The following is an 18,292-nucleotide window of genomic DNA, read 5'->3' as shown; positions in this document are numbered from 1 at the left end:
TTCCCAACTACCTTGTTTCCGCAATGGATGTTGCGTTCCAAGCTGGGCGCATCAGTACATGTAATAGCGCGTGCTTCCGCTTGTCCCTTTTCAGTAGAAAAGTACTAGGAAAAACGGGAAATAAACTATTTTATTCGGAGAGAAACATCGAGTGGGGAGGATCTAGCTTTGCTCGTGTTGGAATAATTCGATTGGGAGAGAGAGAGGTGTCTACAACTGTGAAGATAATTATATTTTTTTGTATGAGCGCTAGCTAATAGATCTATTTTTCGCCACGGTTTGTTCTTTCCAAAGGAATAATGACGAACACATGGATGCTATTGACTCTCGCGGTGGCGACCTGTTTTATGAGTGAAACGGTGAGTAAAGTTGTCAAGACAAGAAAAGTAATATTTAAAATGTGTTTTGTTAAACCTCGCGCGGTAAGGAGCTGCTGAAATAGTTTTTAAACGGGCTTTGGTTTCGATGTAGGCTATTTTGCATGCTTGTCTCACTCGCGTTCTTCATAACCTCTGCGAGTAATTTATCTGGCTACTTTTACAAGTAAAGAAGTCAATGTAACTATTGTTATTTATGTATTCCCCTTTTCTTTCCCTTGTGCACTTCCCATATGACTGAAGTCTTACCACATTGTGGCCCAAATGATAAGGATACCTTTTTACAGTTGCCCTTAAAAGCACGTGTATGATTAATATTTGTATAAAGCCAAATTCATTATCGCAGAGTTACTTTAGTTTGATTCCACAGTGGTGAAATATGATTTAAGAGGTGGTGTGGAACTATAGTTCCTTGGTCAAAACAGATTAAATGGTTCCATTTAACCAGGCTGAGAACACAGGCATCTCAGTGTTGCCTTTTAACAAGTGTCCAATAACCTCCTATTGAAAGACCCTAACCCTAACCACCATCGCTCATCCCCTTCCATTTTTCAGCACAAAACATAAACACCAGCTCTGAGAGGCAGCACTTTTCTCTAATTCATTACATCTGGGACCGGACTCTAACCTCCATCAGTATCCATCTTTTTGTTAATGCGGAACCAGAGAAACTATTGCTCTAGATTTATCTCAATATTAAACTGAGATGTCGACACATCATATCATCACAGTCACTGAAAGTACTTCATGTACTATACCACTGTCACCATGATATCTGACCTGATTGGTATTAAAGTCAACAGTGAAGGAACATCTACTGTTTAGGTGGAACTGAAATGACATCACTTGTCATATCATCACCAGCGTTGTGTCATTGAAAGGGCTTCATACAGATGTACCACATCAAATACTAAGGCATGGTTGGGAATAACTTCAACAGTATAGAAACATCTGGAGTTGGATGTACTTAACCGTCTGATCAAGGCTCTAGAAATATGCATGGAAATCCTGAATGAGAAAAGTAATGAAATACTAGCCTGACAAATAGGATTTCTTGAGAGGATGGAAAATGGTCACATACCGCAGCTTCAGTACTGACTGCTACTCTCATTCCTCCCCTGCCTCAATTAGCTTAGCAAATGTGAAGTTCTCAGAGAGAACCTGGGGGTGGCTAGGCAGCAAGGCACTAGACGGCTGGGTTGTGAGAGGGGAAAACCTTGTGACGTACACACCGTCTGCTCTGTATCTATGAAGCCCTCAAGTTGTCAACTGGAAACTGTAGGTTGTTTGGCTCAGAGGTCAATAATAACAGATGTTAGTTTTCAACCTTTCTTGACAATTGTAGCCTATGCCTGAAGATTTAGTAAATGTTTGGACTTCTCTTTTTTTGTGTGGATTTGATTGTACATGGAATTTTGATCATTGCTACTCTGATCATACATCCTAGAGTGAAAGTTAACCTTAATGTAACATTTTCTAGAAGAGCGTGGACCGTGGTCAAACGCAAGATGTTCCATGACGGTGTATACTGACAGCATGCTGTGGTGTTATGCCAGCCAACTTTGTTTACCCAGTTGAAAAGCATCAGAGAGAATACCCCTCTCTGCTCTTTGCTGATAGATGTGACTGGTACTAAATGTTCTTTGCCTTGCGTTACTTCCATATATGGCGTTAACGCTTTCCTGGAAACAAAAACACCCACTCCAGATGTTTTTGTACTGTATGTATCTGGCAGATGTGCTCTCAATAGACATTAGTGTTATTTTTAGAGACCACTGAAGCTGTATGTGAGTCAGAGGTGACTGTCTGGAGGTGAAAGACGGTGTGATTTGGACTCTGAATCCACGTGTTCTTTGTCCTCCTGACCCTCTTGGGTTAATCGATGCACAGAAGGACAGACTGACAAGCTGTGATAACGATATTATCAATGCGAAACAGGAACTAATTAGTTTTATTTCCTTTGGAACTGCAGTCTCACACAAGATCCTAAATGGTGGTATTTTCTGTCTGACCTTAATTTGAGGATATTTTAAATACGTTTTTAAATGTTTCCTGTCAGCAGGAGGGAGGCCCTCCCCAGTGTTAGTCATGCATGCAGTACACAGGGTAGAGTATGTACTGTCGAACTGATCAGCGCTGACTGGATAGGGCTGGCCTGGGAGTCATGCAGCTTCACATGTAAGTGGAGCTGTGCTCCATTGGTATTTCTACTCATTTTCTCCAGCTCCCTTTGTCTCCTTCTCTCTCAACGGCTCTGTAAGAGGCTTGCCTTTTATCTGTCCACCAAAGCTTGTCTGGAATTTTAAACATATTTGCAGGGTTGAGCTTGTTGCTGGGTCAAATACACAAGCATTTCAGTACACCTGCGATAACATCTGCTAAATATGTGTATGTGATAAATCAGAACTGATTTGAATACTTGTGGGGTTGAGCTTGTTGCTGGGTCAAATACTTGTAGGGTTGTGGTTTGACAGCTTTGTTGATTCTTTTTTTTATAAAGGTCAGATTCTCCACTTAGGTCACTACCTCCCATCTGAAGAATCTGAGTTCTGTCACTTAGGTTAAATCAATTTTTTATATCTTGCGACGATTTAAGGGATGAAAGTTTCTCACAGAGCCTGTGTTGATCTTTCAACACTGGGGATTTTTTTTTCTCTGCTGAGGATTTTCTGTGTTTTTGTAGAACACTGCTAAGCATGTCAGATTGTCAAAGAATTTCAACAGTGCACATTTGGGTTCCTTTTCTAGATCCAGAGGGAGCCTGACTTGGCCCACAGCTATCAGAACTGAATAGAGAACACAAGTCAAGATTGATATTTTAGTCATTTAGCAGATGCTTTTATCCAGAGTGACTTACAGGAACAATTAGGGTTAAGTGCCTTGCTCAAGGACACACCAACACATTTTTCACCTAGTCTGCTCAGGGATTTAAACAAACGACCTTTCGGCTAATGGCCCAATGCTCTTAGCCGCTAGGCTAGCTGTCGTCCTGAACTGCTGAGAGTGTATTCCCCTCCCTCCCCTCAGAACAGTTTGAATTTGTCAGGGCATGGACTCTACAAGGTGTCAAGTGTTCCACAGGGATGCTGGCCCATGTTTACACCGATGCTTGACACAAGTGTGGGAAGCAAAGTTGGCTGGATGTGGTGGACCATTTTTGATACACACGGGAAACTGTTCAGTGTGGAAAAACCCAGCAGTGTTGCAGTTCTTGACACAATCAAACCAGTACGCCTGGCAACTACTACCATACCCCGTTCAAAGGCACTTCAATATTTTGTCTAGCCCATTCACCCTCTGAATGGCACACATACACAATTCATGTCTCAAGGCTTAAAAATAATTTTTTAAACCTGTATCCTCCCCTTCATCTACACTGATTGAAGTGCATTTAACATGCGGCATCAATAAGGGATCATAGATTTCACCTGGTCAGTCTGTGTCATGGAAAGAGCAGGTGTTCTTTCTGTTTTGTCTACTCAATATGTCTGCTGTTTTATAGTAATCTGTGTTAATGAAATAGTCTGTCCACATGAGATTATTTTATAGTGATAACTCTCTCAGGTACTCAGATGTCTGCTCTCATTTGGTACTGATGCCAGTTGTTCATGATCTAGTTGCTGATTGTTCTGACCCAGTTGTGTGTGCATAATCTAGTTGCTATTTGTTCTAACCCAGGTGTGGCGTATGGGCCAGCGGTCTGTCTCATGCTTCAGGACTAATTCTTCTGGCTCTTGATTGACTGTAGTTGTAGATCTTCTTGGCATCATCAAGGCCTGAAGAACCTTTGCATAAAGAAGCATGTCATTAGTGTTGAACAGGAACATGAAGGGTATCAGATGTACTGTAACGACTGTAGTTTATACTTGGGACATAGGCCCCCATCCTCCTACTGGGATACCAGAGCACTTTTATGTGAGGGAGGTCATTACTTCTATTCACATTGGTATGATTTTCACATGGTAATATTACAAGTCATATAGATTTACATAATTTTACCTGGATATGGTCGCATCATGTTGACCTTCAGCGGGAATATGGGCTCAGTGTTTGGGTCATCAGCAAGGACTCTGGCCTTGGTGTCGGCAGCTGGCCCGCATCTCCCTCCCGACCAAATGCGCCCACGTTGACCATGGTGAAGCGGTACTTTGCATTGCGGACTGTCATCCGGACTATTGTGAAATATCCCTTGTAGTTGTAGTACTCGCTACCAGAGTTTGCTGGAGCCTTGATCTGAATATGCTTCCCTTCAACTGCTCCTACACAACTGATAATTCCAACGATCCCAAAACTCTCAGGTGATTTCGGCCCATTTTGCTACTGAGGGATAAGCAACAAAATCTGCCTTCGAGACATGCCAGATAGCCTGGCAAGCTTTGCTGACGATGGCAAAAACTGTTTCCTATCTTATAACTAGCATCAATGCTTTTGCGGTGTGCCTGTAATTGCCAAAAACATCCAAAAGTACTGAACATGTCTTCCCTTGTCAATGCTTTGCATAGGTCAGACTAGAGACATGTATTCTCAATTGTCCCCTCTTGTAGTGATCAGTGGACCAACATGCCATTTTCTCCCTCGTGAGAAATAAAAACAAACGACTAGTAAGAGCAGTTCAAGCTCTTCTAATTTGGAGGCAGACAATGTTTGCTTTTGTAGCTAGTTAAATCCTGAAAGTAAATTTGTATCTGGAGTGTAAAGAGATATACACTGCTCAAAAAAATAAAGGGAACACTTAAACAACACAATGTAACTCCAAGTCAATCACACTTCTGTGAAATCAAACTGTCCACTTAGGAAGCAACATTGATTGACAATAAATTTCACATGCTGTTGTGCAAATGGAATAGACAACAGGTGGAAATTATAGGCAATTAGCAAGACACCCCCAATAAAGGAGTGGTTCTGCAGGTGGTGACCACAGACCACTTCTCAGTTCCTATGCTTCCTGGCAGATGTTTTGGTCACTTTTGAATGCCGGTGGTGCTTTCACTCTAGTGGTAGCATGAGACGGAGTCTACAACCCACACAAGTGGCTCAGGTAGTGCAGCTCATCCAGGATGGCACATCAATGCGAGCAGTGGCAAGAAGGTTTGCTGTGTCTGTCAGCGTAGTGTCCAGAGCATGGAGGCGCTACCAGGAGACAGGCCAGTACATCAGGAGACGTGGAGGAGGCCGTAGGAGGGCAACAACCCAGCAGCCGGACCGCTACCTCCGCCTTTGTGCATTGTGCAAGGAGGAGCAGGAGAAGCACTGCCAGAGCCCTGCAAAATGACCTCCAGCAGGCCACAAATGTGCATGTGTCTGTTTCTGACCGTTTGAGCAGACTCCATGAGGGTGGTATGAGGGCCCGACGTCCACAGGTGGGGGTTGTGCTTACAGCCCAACACCGTGCCGGATGTTTGGCATTTGCCAGAGAACACCAAGATTGGCAAATTCGCCACTGGCGCCCTGTGCTCTTCACAGATGAAAGCAGGTTCACACTGAGCACGTGTGACAGACATGACAGAGTCTGGAGACGCCGTGGAGAACGTTCTGCTGCCTGCAACATCCTCCAGCATGACCGGTTTGGCGGTGGGTCAGTCATGTGGGGTGGCATTTCTTTGGGGGGCCGTACAGCCCTCCATGTGCTCGCCAGAGGTAGCCTGACTGCCATTAGGTACCGAGATGAGATCCTCAGACCCCTTGTGAGACCATATGCTGGTGCGGTTGGCCCTGGGTTCCTCCTAATGCAAGACAATGCTTGACCTCATGTGGCTGGAGTGTGTCAGCAGTTCCTGCAAGAGGAAGGCATTGATGCTATGGACTGGCCCGCCGATTCCCCAGACCTGAATCTAATTGAGCACATCTGGGACATCATGTCTCGCTCCATCCACCAACGCCACGTTGCACCACAGACTGTCCAGGAGTTGGCGGATGCTTTAGTCCAGGTCTGGGAGGAGATCCCTCAGGAGACCATCCGCCACCTCATCAGGAGCATGCCCAGGTGTTGTAGGGAGGTCATACAGGCACGTGGAGGCCACACACACACTACTGAGCCTCATTTTGACTTGTTTTAAGGACATTACATCAAAGTTGGATCAGCCTGTAGTGTGGTTTTCCACTTTAATTTTGAGTGTGACTCCAAATCCAGACCTCCATAGATTGATAAATTGGATTTCCATTGATTATTTTTGTGATTTTTGTTGTCAGCACATTCAACTATGTAAAGAAAAAAGTATTTAATAAGATTATTTCTTTCATTCAGATCTAGGATGTGTTGTTTAAGTGTTCCCTTTATTTTTTTGAGATATATATATATATATATATTTTTTTTTTTTTAAAGTAGAGTTACAAGCATAACACCAGACATGTAGCTAGCTAGTATTTGTAAACGGGCAATTACACGGGATCCAGAAGTTTTTAAATGTCGTCGCTAGCTAGAGTGAGTGTCTGGGCCACTCATGACTCCACCTATGAACATGCACGTGATCTACGTACATAAACAGTGTAGAGGCCTTAAAGCTGTGTGTGGTGGCATCACATCAAGGAATACCACAAACGGAGACAGATCCATAGCTTCTCTGTCTGACCAAGCCTGGGGTATAGTTTAAGAACTTGTGAAAAACTATAATTACCATTGAGCCTGAATTTAGACAGTAATTGCTTAGTAATCCTTTCTTTTGAAGTGATTTCATGTGCAGACTCATTTGATGTCAGCTGTTTTACTCTGGCATTAACAGAAAGATGCAATGAATTTCTATCTGCTTTACATTAGCTAGATTTTGCACAACTGAACTTTGCTTTTCCTTGGCTACTCCTGAAACTCCCACTCATGTCCCCTGTTCATGTCTTGGCTCAGGTAATCCCTGGAATATGACAGGGTCAAACCATGATTACCTGGATGGAAAACGGAGGCAGAAAATAATGGATTTTGTTATAAATGATTGTTAGATTTTCTGTTCAACTCTTTCATGAACTCTTACCTCTGAAAGCTTCCTAGAATAATAAGATATCAAATTAGTCTTATCTATTGCAAAGTATTGTATTAGATGTTTTAGTATGTGCTGGACATAAAGTGGTCATTCCAGAGAGCTACTGCCTAAATCCTGCAATGCAGCTTTGATTGAATGTAGTCCTCAACATTAAGGTTAGAGTTGAAGGAGTGTGGATCACCCAGCCCTCACACAGGGTCCCACACCACAGTAAACTACTTCATACTCACACTACTGTAGTGTTCAACTGTAGTGTTCAATTATGTCCATGGACCAAAGTTAATGTCTTTTATTTAATCTTCATTTATACAGGTAAGTATAAATGAACACATTTCGTGTTTACAATGATGACCTGTCCCAAGGCATAGACAGCAGTGAGAGTCTTGCAGTATAAGAAGCTCTGACAAGTAGTGGCAACATCTCTCTTTGAAAGACCACGCTTGACAAATTCATATTTTGTGCACACTGAAACTAGCACATGTAATCTCACCATAATTTGGTTGTCACTCTGATATAATTTCACAACATACACTACACCTAGTTCCTCCATTCAGGTACAGTCAATAAAACGTATATCCCCAGAATGTGTGACTCCAGTAGTTCGCTCTCTGCCCCCCTCCAAGAAGACGTACAGTATTACTGGAAAACCCAGGCCAGTAGAATATCCCAGCCTCATAGCCCTAGTACAACACCTGTGTTTATTAAATCATATGAAGAATACCAGACATGCCTCTGGTCTGAATGGGCTGTATTCATCCTGTTAGTTTCTGCAGCAGTTCTGGTGGAGCTCTGGCACCGTCTAGTAGTTAGTTAATGTGCTTCCTGTGTACTCCTGAGGGGCTGCCAATGTCAGCAGCTGGTTGGACAGCTACTACATCGGCAAGGTCTCTATCCCAAATGGCACCCAGTTCCCTATGTAGTGCACTACTTTTGACCAGGGCCCATCAAAAGTAGTGCACTAAATGGGGAATTGAGAGCCATTTGGGACGTAGCCTAGAGCTGCTGTGCCCTGCATGAAGCTGAGCCCTCGGCAGATGTGGGTTAATATTGTAACCCACACCTGTAACATCTGTGCTGCTTCCCAACACTGTGGAAGGAAGCTGGTTACTATAGAGCTCTTGTGCTGTTGGTCCACATGCTGGGTTATTGTCTTGGTAGACCTGTTTGGTTGCATTCATGGTGTTGCTGTCATTGGGTGATGCTGACAGACGGTGTGTGTGTATATATATTTATGGTCAGTGTTGCTGGCAGCTTTGGATGTTATTTAATGTGTGAATGTAAGCAGCACAGAACGTCCTGTTTTCCTCTGGCTGTCCGACAGGGCTATGCTGAGAAACAACACATCCAGGACTTCAGGGCATAGAGGAGGACTTTCAAAGGAAATCCAATGTTTTTCATGTTGAGATTACATTCATATCAGGTAGTCATCCTAGATCTGCCTGGAATGTATTTTAAAAAGCCCCATAAGTCCAGTGTTAGTCATATCTTGGCAGGCTCTCTCTTTCCATCGTTACAGCTGACAACTATACCTGTGGAGGAGGAGGGTGACATGATTAGCTGACATCTCCCCAGCATTTGTTGCTGTGATAGCCGCTAACAACAATACCTTAATGATTCAGACCTTTAGTAGGGGCTGGCTGACTGGGCTGTTTGGAAGGAGCTAGCTAGTGAGCAGAGGGAGAGAAGAGGGAGTATTTCCTTTTCAGTTGTAGACTTGGCACAGCCTGAAAGCCCAGTCCTGAGCTCCTCAGCTCCCTGCACAATACCTCACTTGTGCTGCTACTTTGGCCCAGGAATGTGAGGCTCACCTTCATGTGTCTGACAGCAGTTTGTTTTGGAATGAGAGATATTATTCACCACCACATCGTACTGCTGCAAACATCGTTCTCTCATCGCCTCTTCGCTCTCCCTCTCTGAAGAGTTGAGGCAGCCCCATATGATGCTGTTGAAACCCCCATAAACCACTGCTTTAGATAGTCCGTTCTATTCACAAGATGTGAGGATAAATTACTTTCACATCTTGAACAGTGTATTTTGTCAAGGCATGTTTGCTACGTGTGGGCTAGGTGCAGAAATGTTGTTCAGAAACTAATCATAAAGCATACTTTCGTGTGTTCACATCGGCCTCTGGAAAACAGAGCCTGACACAATCTTAGCCTGTTCTTTAGATAAAGCCTAACCTAACACTACTATCTAATAAGAAAGTGGAATGCCGGCAGCATGAAAATAGTGCCAGTTGTACTCTGTACTGTACCGGGGCCTGATCTGAGTCCTTGACTAATCCTGACCAACAAAGGCATTGGAGGAAATTATCAGGGCTGTTTAATGTCTGGGAGTCTGTATTGATGTTGTACTTCATGATGTTGTACTTCATGATGTTGTACTTCATGATGCAGTGGCTGGGCATTCACACTGACTAGACTACTACTGTATGGTCACTGGCTGACCCTGAGAGTCTCCATTGTTCTCACAATGTTATATCTATTGGATGTTTGGGGTCAACTTGACATTTGTCATAACACTTGTCTGCTTCAGAGGCTAAATCAGCTGAGTAGACCTGGGTCAAATACTTTTAAATACTGGGAAGTGTTTTCAGGGCTGTCAAATGGAAGTAGTGTACAGTCATTCATGACTCCAGTCATACATAGTGTACAGTAGATATCAGTGACGCCAGTCCTACTCTTCATAGTGTACAGTAGATATCAGTGACTCCAGTCCTACTCTTCGTAGGGTACAGTAGATATCAGTGACGCCAGTCCTACTCTTCGTAGTGTACAGTAGATATCAGTGACGCCAGTCCTACTCTTCGTAGTGTACAGTAGATATCAGTGACGCCAGTCCTACTCTTCGTAGTGTACAGTAGATATCAGTGACGCCAGTCCTACTCTTCGTAGTGTACAGTAGATATCAGTGACTCCAGTCCTACTCTTCGTAGTGTACAGTAGATATCAGTGACGCCAGTCCTACTCTTCGTAGTGTACAGTAGATATCAGTGACGCCAGTCCTACTCTTCGTAGTGTACAGTAGATATCAATGACGCCAGTCCTACTCTTCGTAGTGTACAGTAGATATCAGTGACGCCAGTCCTACTCTTCGTAGGGTACAGTAGATATCAGTGACGCCAGTCCTACTCTTCGTAGGGTACAGTAGATATCAGTGACTCCAGTCCTACTCTTCGTAGTGTACAGTAGATATCAGTGACGCCAGTCCTACTCTTCGTAGTGTACAGTAGATATCAGTGACGCCAGTCCTACTCTTCGTAGTGTACAGTAGATATCAGTGACTCCAGTCCTACTCTTCGTAGTGTACAGTAGATATCAGTGACGCCAGTCCTACTCTTCGTAGTGTACAGTAGATATCAGTGACGCCAGTCCTACTCTTCGTAGTGTACAGTAGATATCAGTGACGCCAGTCCTACTCTTCGTAGTGTACAGTAGATATCAGTGACGCCAGTCCTACTCTTCGTAGTGTACAGTAGATATCAGTGACGCCAGTCCTACTCTTCGTAGTGTACAGTAGATATCAGTGACGCCAGTCCTACTCTTCGTAGTGTACAGTAGATATCAGTGACGCCAGTCCTACTCTTCGTAGTGTACAGTAGATATCAGTGACGCCAGTCCTACTCTTCGTAGTGTACAGTAGATATCAGTGACGCCAGTCCTACTCTTCGTAGTGTACAGTAGATATCAGTGACGCCAGTCCTACTCTTCGTAGTGTACAGTAGATATCAGTGACGCCAGTCCTACTCTTCGTAGTGTACAGTAGATATCAGTGACGCCAGTCCTACTCTTCGTAGTGTACAGTAGATATCAGTGACGCCAGTCCTACGCTTCGTAGTGTACAGTAGATATCAGTGACGCCAGTCCTACGCTTCGTAGTGTACAGTAGATATCAGTGACGCCAGTCCTACGCTTCGTAGTGTACAGTAGATATCAGTGACGCCAGTCCTACGCTTCGTAGTGTACAGTAGATATCAGTGACGCCAGTCCTACGCTTCGTAGTGTCAGAGGGGTCCGTTTTATCTTTTCTCCAATACTATTGGTCTATTACCATGTCAATCAACACTTGAATAGAAACGTAGCTTACACTCTGGATTTTGATGCCAACGCTGTCGCTAAAGTCCCATTCGTTTTCATTGCAGCCTGGTTTGAATGCCACGGTTATGCATAATGTGTACTAACACTTAAGTAGCACTATGTGGTCTTCTAGCATTAGTTGACATGGGAGCCCTTGTATACATTGTTTTCCTGCATTACTTTGATCATGACTTCCTCTGTCTTATGTTCTGCCTGCTGCGTTCTCTATAGTAGGTTGCATAGCAAACAAAAGATGAGTCACTGTGTGTGTGACAGTTTGAAAGACCACTGGAGCACAACACAATGGCACACCAAAGATGTGTTTTTGTACAGATGACAATTATTTCCAAAAGGAAATGTTAGTCAGAGGTTGATATGAGTTTGTGGCTTCGAACTGTTTCCCTCAGTGATCCCAGTCGGAGGCCAAAAGGGAAGGTCTTTATCTAGCTGGGTATTCCCTCTTTTCAGCCAGAGCCATTGTTGTGCTCTTTGAAGCATCTGTCTCCTTCAGTGAGTCTGAAATGGTTTGTCCTCTTATTGTGTACTAGGCTCTGCTTCCTTTGAAGCAAGAGTCCTTCCTTTTTCGTACATCATCCTTGTCTCACTTTTTTCCCCCTCTCCTTCACGATCAAAGACCTGAAAATTGAACCAGGCTCCTTAGTGTCAACATTCATCAGCGGAGCAAAAAGGCAGACCTCGGTGTGTGTGTGTGTGTGTGTGTGTGTGTGTGTGTGTGCGCACACAGAGGGTGCATCCTTAGTACCTTTGTCAGACGTATTGCTTTTGTGGGGATTTTGGGAAGCACAATTGTATGGAAACATCACACGTCTTGGTGAGTGTCAGTGCCTGTGAATAGTGATTTCCATGAGCCCTGACAGGCTAGTTGAAGAGGTGGCCACCAGGCTACTGTGGTGGGCCAGAGATCTAAAGGAATGCAGGGGGTTGGGAGGGAGGACTAGAAGGATCCAGGGTTCAGAGAGTCAGACTACATGGTTCCATCTGCTCTGAGAGCAGCCTCCTAAAAAGTAGTTTCTCTCTTCATTCTTCTGTTCACAATAACACTTTGCCTTGGAATTGGATGAGCCAGTCAGACAATGACACCTTCCTGTTTTAACCTGCTCTCCACATGCAGAGGAATTACAGGAAGACTGATTCTTTGGTTTCTGCTTCAGAACATGGGAAGATTTGATCCAGGCCTTCATAGCTTCTAAGTGGTATTTCAGGTAATGGGGAGGCTCATCATGAGACGCCTGCTTCTGTTCATTTGTTTGTTTCCCAGGGAACTGTGAGATTTAAAAAATTCTCCCAAAATATTTGTCTTGATTTTCTTAGCATGGTTCTTTGAAATTTGTTTTGCTCTTGCGCTTCTAATGCCTGTATAAAATAAACTGCATGGATATCCTCCACAGTGAAAAGTGTTTGTATAATCTTAAGGGCATCTACACTGGGAATAGTTTGTCATGTGATCACTTATTGAGTATTATTATGGGTCCTGGATGCTGATCAAGGGAAAGGGGGATACCTAGTCAGATTTACAACTGAAATGTGTCTTCTGCATTTAACCCAACCCCTCTGAATCAGAGGTAAGCTGTGGTATATCAGACAATATACCATGGGTATGACGCAAATGCTCTTGCTTACTGTTCTATTTATGTGGAACTATTTTATAATAGCAATAAGACGTCTTGGGGGTTTGTGGTATATGGCCAACATGCTAAGGGCTGTATCCAGGCTGTACTCTGCAATACAGCGTTCATAGCTGTTGTATATTGGACAGATACCACACCCCTCAGGCCTTATTGCCTAAATAGCATGTGGGTACCTGTAGAATTCAATTTATATGGTGGAGACACTTTTGTTCATCTCTTGTTCTCCATTCACAGACATTGATCTCGGCCCAGTCGGATTACCTGTATCTGGATGACCTATCAGGAGACTCCGTAGACGACGGTTACAACTCTGGCTCCGGGTCCGGTGATATGAGTAAGCAATGGTTACTTTCTTCTAAAATATTTCACCCTTATTTCCTAATGTCATTTACATAGCAACCTGAAAATGCCTTGTTAAGAGTTATAGCTGTATGGAAAGCTATAATTGTACTGGCTCTACGAAGGTCCTAGACGGTGCACAGAAACCTTTTGACTTTGGTTAGACTACTAGGGCACACTGGTACTGCAGGATCACAATGGACCTACGGAGGCGGTGAAAGCACAGATGTTTCACATGCAGTCAACCAAGACTATGTTAATTACCCAGCATATGTCATGTAGAGAGACGTTCAATAATGAATGAGTCATTATTTCATATACCATAGACATATACCATAGACTGTATAATGTACTGTACAAGAACACCCAAACATCTGGCTTGCAGTCCATTTCTGAGTCAGTATGGCAGTGGTTGTGACATTATTGGTCGACTCATAATGAAAAGTGCCTCAATCATTATTAGTGAATCCATTAGCACTGGCATTGTTGTGATTTGTTGTTTATCATGTTAGCCCTGCCTGCAAACCAAATTTGTCTTTGGGGTCAATACATTTTAGATTATTTTCCTCCTCAGCTATCGGTGAGGTCACTGAGCCAGTCAAAGTGAAAAGGGTGTTCGCCGCTCCTGAAGCAGAGCCAACCCAGGACTCTCTACCAGACCTTTCAACCGCTGTGGAGATGTTTACATTCACTGACCTGAGCACAGAAATAGCTGAGACAGAAACAGAGACCGAAACAGAGGTATGCCTCTCTTTTTAACTGCCTTTAGTGTGGGCTTTTGAGCCGGTAGTGTGGTTGTTTCATTTCACCTCGCACTGCTGGCATGGCAAGCACTTAATAGTATCCCTGTAGTTTTATAGTTGCTGTGAAAATCTAAATCTCTCTTTCTCCCTCTGTCTGTGTGTGTCAGGCCCAGGTCCCTGAACGGTCTCTGGACGTGACGGAGGAGACTGTTATCAGTAGTGAAACTCCTCCCAGCACCACCGGTGCTTCCGGGTTGCTGTACGAGGCAGACACACCCTACGATGTACACTCTGAAAACCTATTCCAGAGGACGGAGGTGCTAGCAGGTATGTTCTGGTGTTTATTTATTCAGGAGATCCTATTGACATTGACATTAACATCTCTCTTTTTCCAATGAGACCTGAGCATAATGGAAGCAATAAAATATCATGAGACAACATATGTTAAACATCACACAAAAAAAGCGATATACGATAATGATTCATCAAAACGGTAATCTGAAATCTATCAGTTCCAATTGAAGAAATCATTTTTCAATACATCCCACTATCAGAGATTGGATCTGAAACATGGCCTCTGTCTTAAATTGGGTAACTCTAGACTTTGTTTTTATTGATTCTGAAAGCAGACTCTTTGTCTTGGCGTTTGATAGCAGAGGGAAGGAGACTGAGTCAAGCAACCAACAACACTTCGGGATTGTTTTGCATTGAAAGCATGTTATGAATGAAGAGTTTAATTGTGACTCCTCCTGAGTCGGCGCCGTCTCATATTTGATTAGTCCATTGATCTTAACTGCAGTCTAGTGCATCAAAGTTATCAGGTTGCTTTTTCCCATTAATTTCTCAATGTGAGTTGTTGCCAAACATTTGATACAAAGCAATCATAGTTCCCTCTTAATTGTTCATCCACGTTAACAGAAGGTAATGGGGTTACATTTACTTTACATGTTAGTCATTTAGCAGACGATCTTATCCATCGACTTACAATTAGTGCATTCATCTTAATATAGCTAGGTGAGACAACACATCGTAATCGTATCATTAATCGGGTTGGGGTAATTACCTTGCCCCACGTAGAGGTCTATCATTTCTGATTTGACTGTTATTAACACTTTATCTTCTAGCAAGGTTCCACTGTTGTGTTGTCAACACCAATCACTTGTATTGAATTATTGATCAATAAGCATCTTCTGACGTGGTTCTTCTCCCCCCCCCCCCCCCCCCCCCAGCGGTGATAGCTGGCGGGGTTATAGGTTTGCTGTTCGCCATCTTCCTCATCCTCCTCCTGGTCTACAGGATGAGGAAGAAGGACGAGGGGAGCTACGTCCTCGGAGAACGCAAGGCCCCTAGCTCAGCCTATCAGAAAGCCCCCACCAAGGAGTTTTATGCCTGAAACACAACCACCGTCACTATGAGGAGAAACCTCTGGAGCAACATAAAGATGAAGGCTGTGTCCCAAATGGCACCCTATGCCCTCTATCGTGTACTTACTACTTTTAACCAGTATCTGTGCACCATATAGGGTGTCATTTGGGATGCATACAAAACATCTCATACAGCAGGGTCCTCCTCGCATGCTGTTGGTTGAAATGGTATTGAATGAGGAAGTGTTTCAAGGAGCTTTTTCATATAGCAAATATATACTTTTCCTTAATGAGGCCAAACAGGGCTATTGTAAATGTTTCATGTTTTGGATCATTAGAACGGTTGGAGAATTTCCTTGTCATGTGAGAACGTGAAACATATTCATAGATTGTCATGGACTACTTTCTAACTGTAGAGGTACATATTTGTAAGGAAGGAAAAACTTTTTTAAAAGGTCACTGAAATAAAAATGACAGACTATAAATTGTCCCATAGCTTTTTGATTTTTTTCATAGCATGGCCAAAGTTTTTTTTTCATTAACTTATGTTTTTCATGTTGAGGTTATGTAATGTTTATAGTCTCAAAGCAATCTGGTCTCAAATTTAACTTGGATGAAAACATTTTTTTGTTTTATTATTATGCTATTTTTCTGGTCATTGTGTGAAATTAATTTCAGGATTCCATAACTACCCAATGTCATCTGGCCAAAGCAAAGGACTTTCTAGTAAAACATTACTGATATAAACAGTGTTTACCAACTCCAGTCTCCAACAGTACACATTTTTGTTGTAGTCCCTGACAAACTTGCCTGATTCAATTTGAGGGCCTTGTCAACTTAACAAGTTGAATCAGGTGAGTTTGTCTGGGGCTACAACAAGATGTACTTGAGGCCTGGAGTTAAGAAACACTGATTTAAATGGTACTCTTAAGGGCAGGGGTGTCAAACTCATTCCACGGTGGGCCTAGTGTCTGTGGGTTTTTGTTTTTTCTTCTGAAGACCGAGACAACCTGGTGAGGTGTTTTCTAATTAGGGACCTAAATTAATCAATCAAGTACAAGGGAGGAGTGAACCCACACACTCAGCCCTCGGTGGAATGAGTTTGACACGTGCTTTGAGGAGTGCATTATATCACAGGAGGTTGGTGGCACCTTTAATTGGGAGAATGGGCTCATGGTAATGTATCAAACACATGGTTTCCAGGTGATTGATGCCATTCCCTTTACTCCATTCTGGCCATTCTTATGAGCTGTACTCCCTCAGCAGCATCCACTGCTATATGTACTCTGTGTTCCTGTTACCCAAAATATAGAGGAACCTTTTCAGTAGGTTTCACTATTAGGTCCATTAATTTTCTCTTCCGATCACAATGGTATGTTAAGACTTGGGTGTTTTTATAAACAAACCTGCAAAACTTTGCTGACCAATTTATGCTATAAAAGCTGATTTTTCATTTATCTGCAGCTTTTAAATGATGACTTGCTAGATATGGGGAACTAATGCTAATGAACAGTCCTATGCGCTCAACTCTTTTCAGTTGACATTGTAATGACTTTAGCACAGTGATTTACTCTAGCCACAGATGGGACACCGGACGTCTCTGTAATATCTGTTTCAACTTTGACTGAAAATCTGTCAGATTCGAAAGTCCAGGGCGCTTTCCCAAATGGCACCCTAGAGCCATATGAACCCTGGTCAAAAGCAGTGCACTAAATAGGAACTAGGGTGCTATTTGTGATGTAGTCCCAGTGAACAGGACATGGTGTACCTTATTACTTATCTGTTCACCCTTTTCAGCATCTGTGAAGAATTATGAATGTCTACTATAGAACAATGTTCCTCTTCCCTAAAAAAATAACTTCTGATCACTGGGTTATGTTTATCTCATGGTACGTAATTATTGAATAAAGGTACTTACAGTAAGACTTTCCTTGGACTTGGAACAGTGTTTTTGCCATTTATCACATGTAACACAATCTCCCCATTTATTTTGTTACCTTTAGTCCTGACTATTCTAAAGGTAGACTCAGCGAAATTATGTAGATGCATAAAGTAAAACGGCATAGTGGGTCAATTTCCACAACTAAGAGCATTAGAGCGTGAGACAACTTCTCCGCTGCGTTGGTCCCGTGGCTGCCACATTGTAAGAGCATTTTACATTTAGCAGACACACTTATCCAGAGCGACTTACAGTAGTGAATGCATACATCTCATACATTTTTTTCCCCCCATACTGGTCCCCCGTGGGAATCGAACCCACAACCCTGGCGTTGCAAACACCATGCTCTACCAACTGAGCCACACAGGACTGTGAAGGGAACCCATGCACATGTGCAAATACTGTATGTGTGACTGAGAGTGAAATCTTGCTCATTGAAATATCTGCAGTGCTGCTTGTGCAACATAATTTTGCTGACTACCTTTAAGTCAGTGGTGCATCTGTATAATGTCTGTACTATAATTTATATAATTTATATATATTACATATTAGAAATAATATGTTCAAGTATATTGATGTATATTCACAAATGTTTTAAGCCTTTGAAGTGCCTACCATTCTGAAAGTCTTCTTTTTATTTTTACTGTTTGGGACATAGGATGTCTTCTCAGTGGCATGATGAAGTAGTAGTCATGAATATAAGCACAGGATACTGATGGCAACATGGTGTTACAAAAGCAGTGTTGTATGTTATGATGGGAGACACTACTGAATAAACAATGTGGCTTAATATTAAATAGTAATCAAATGTGCTTTCTTCTCTCTGGGTTGGTT

General features: G+C 42.8%; 1 protein-coding gene across 2 annotated transcripts; it reads left to right on the top strand.

The window, feature by feature from the left end:
* Nucleotides 1-18,255, top strand: LOC115185345 (syndecan-2). Of its 2 annotated transcripts, none has more exons than XM_029745754.1 (5): nt 1-359; nt 13,308-13,407; nt 13,987-14,153; nt 14,329-14,482; nt 15,385-18,255. In XM_029745754.1, the coding sequence occupies exons 1-5, from the start codon at nt 300-302 to the stop codon at nt 15,546-15,548; spliced, it is 645 nt and encodes a 214-aa protein (XP_029601614.1). In that variant the 5' UTR covers nt 1-299; the 3' UTR covers nt 15,549-18,255. The 2 variants fall into 2 exon arrangements, with proteins under 2 accessions (XP_029601614.1, XP_029601613.1); XM_029745753.1 differs by having other exon boundaries at nt 2-359; nt 14,323-14,482.
* The last annotated feature ends 37 nt before the right edge of the window (nt 18,256-18,292 follow it).

Source organism: Salmo trutta, chromosome 3 (genome assembly GCF_901001165.1).
Source record: "Salmo trutta chromosome 3, fSalTru1.1, whole genome shotgun sequence".
Classification (NCBI taxonomy): Eukaryota; Metazoa; Chordata; class Actinopteri; order Salmoniformes; family Salmonidae; genus Salmo; species Salmo trutta.
This window is presented reverse-complemented; position numbering and strand designations above follow the sequence as displayed.

Excerpts from the sequence above, each read along its gene's own strand:
- LOC115185345 (XM_029745753.1), top strand. The coding sequence starts at position 300 with ATGACGAACACATGGATGCTATTGACTCTCGCGGTGGCGACCTGTTTT. Across the intron at positions 360-13,307 it reads CCTGTTTTATGAGTGAAACG|ACATTGATCTCGGCCCAGTC; the intron begins GTGAGTAAAGTT and ends CTCCATTCACAG. Across the intron at positions 14,154-14,322 it reads AAACAGAGACCGAAACAGAG|GCCCAGGTCCCTGAACGGTC; the intron begins GTATGCCTCTCT and ends TGTGTGTGTCAG.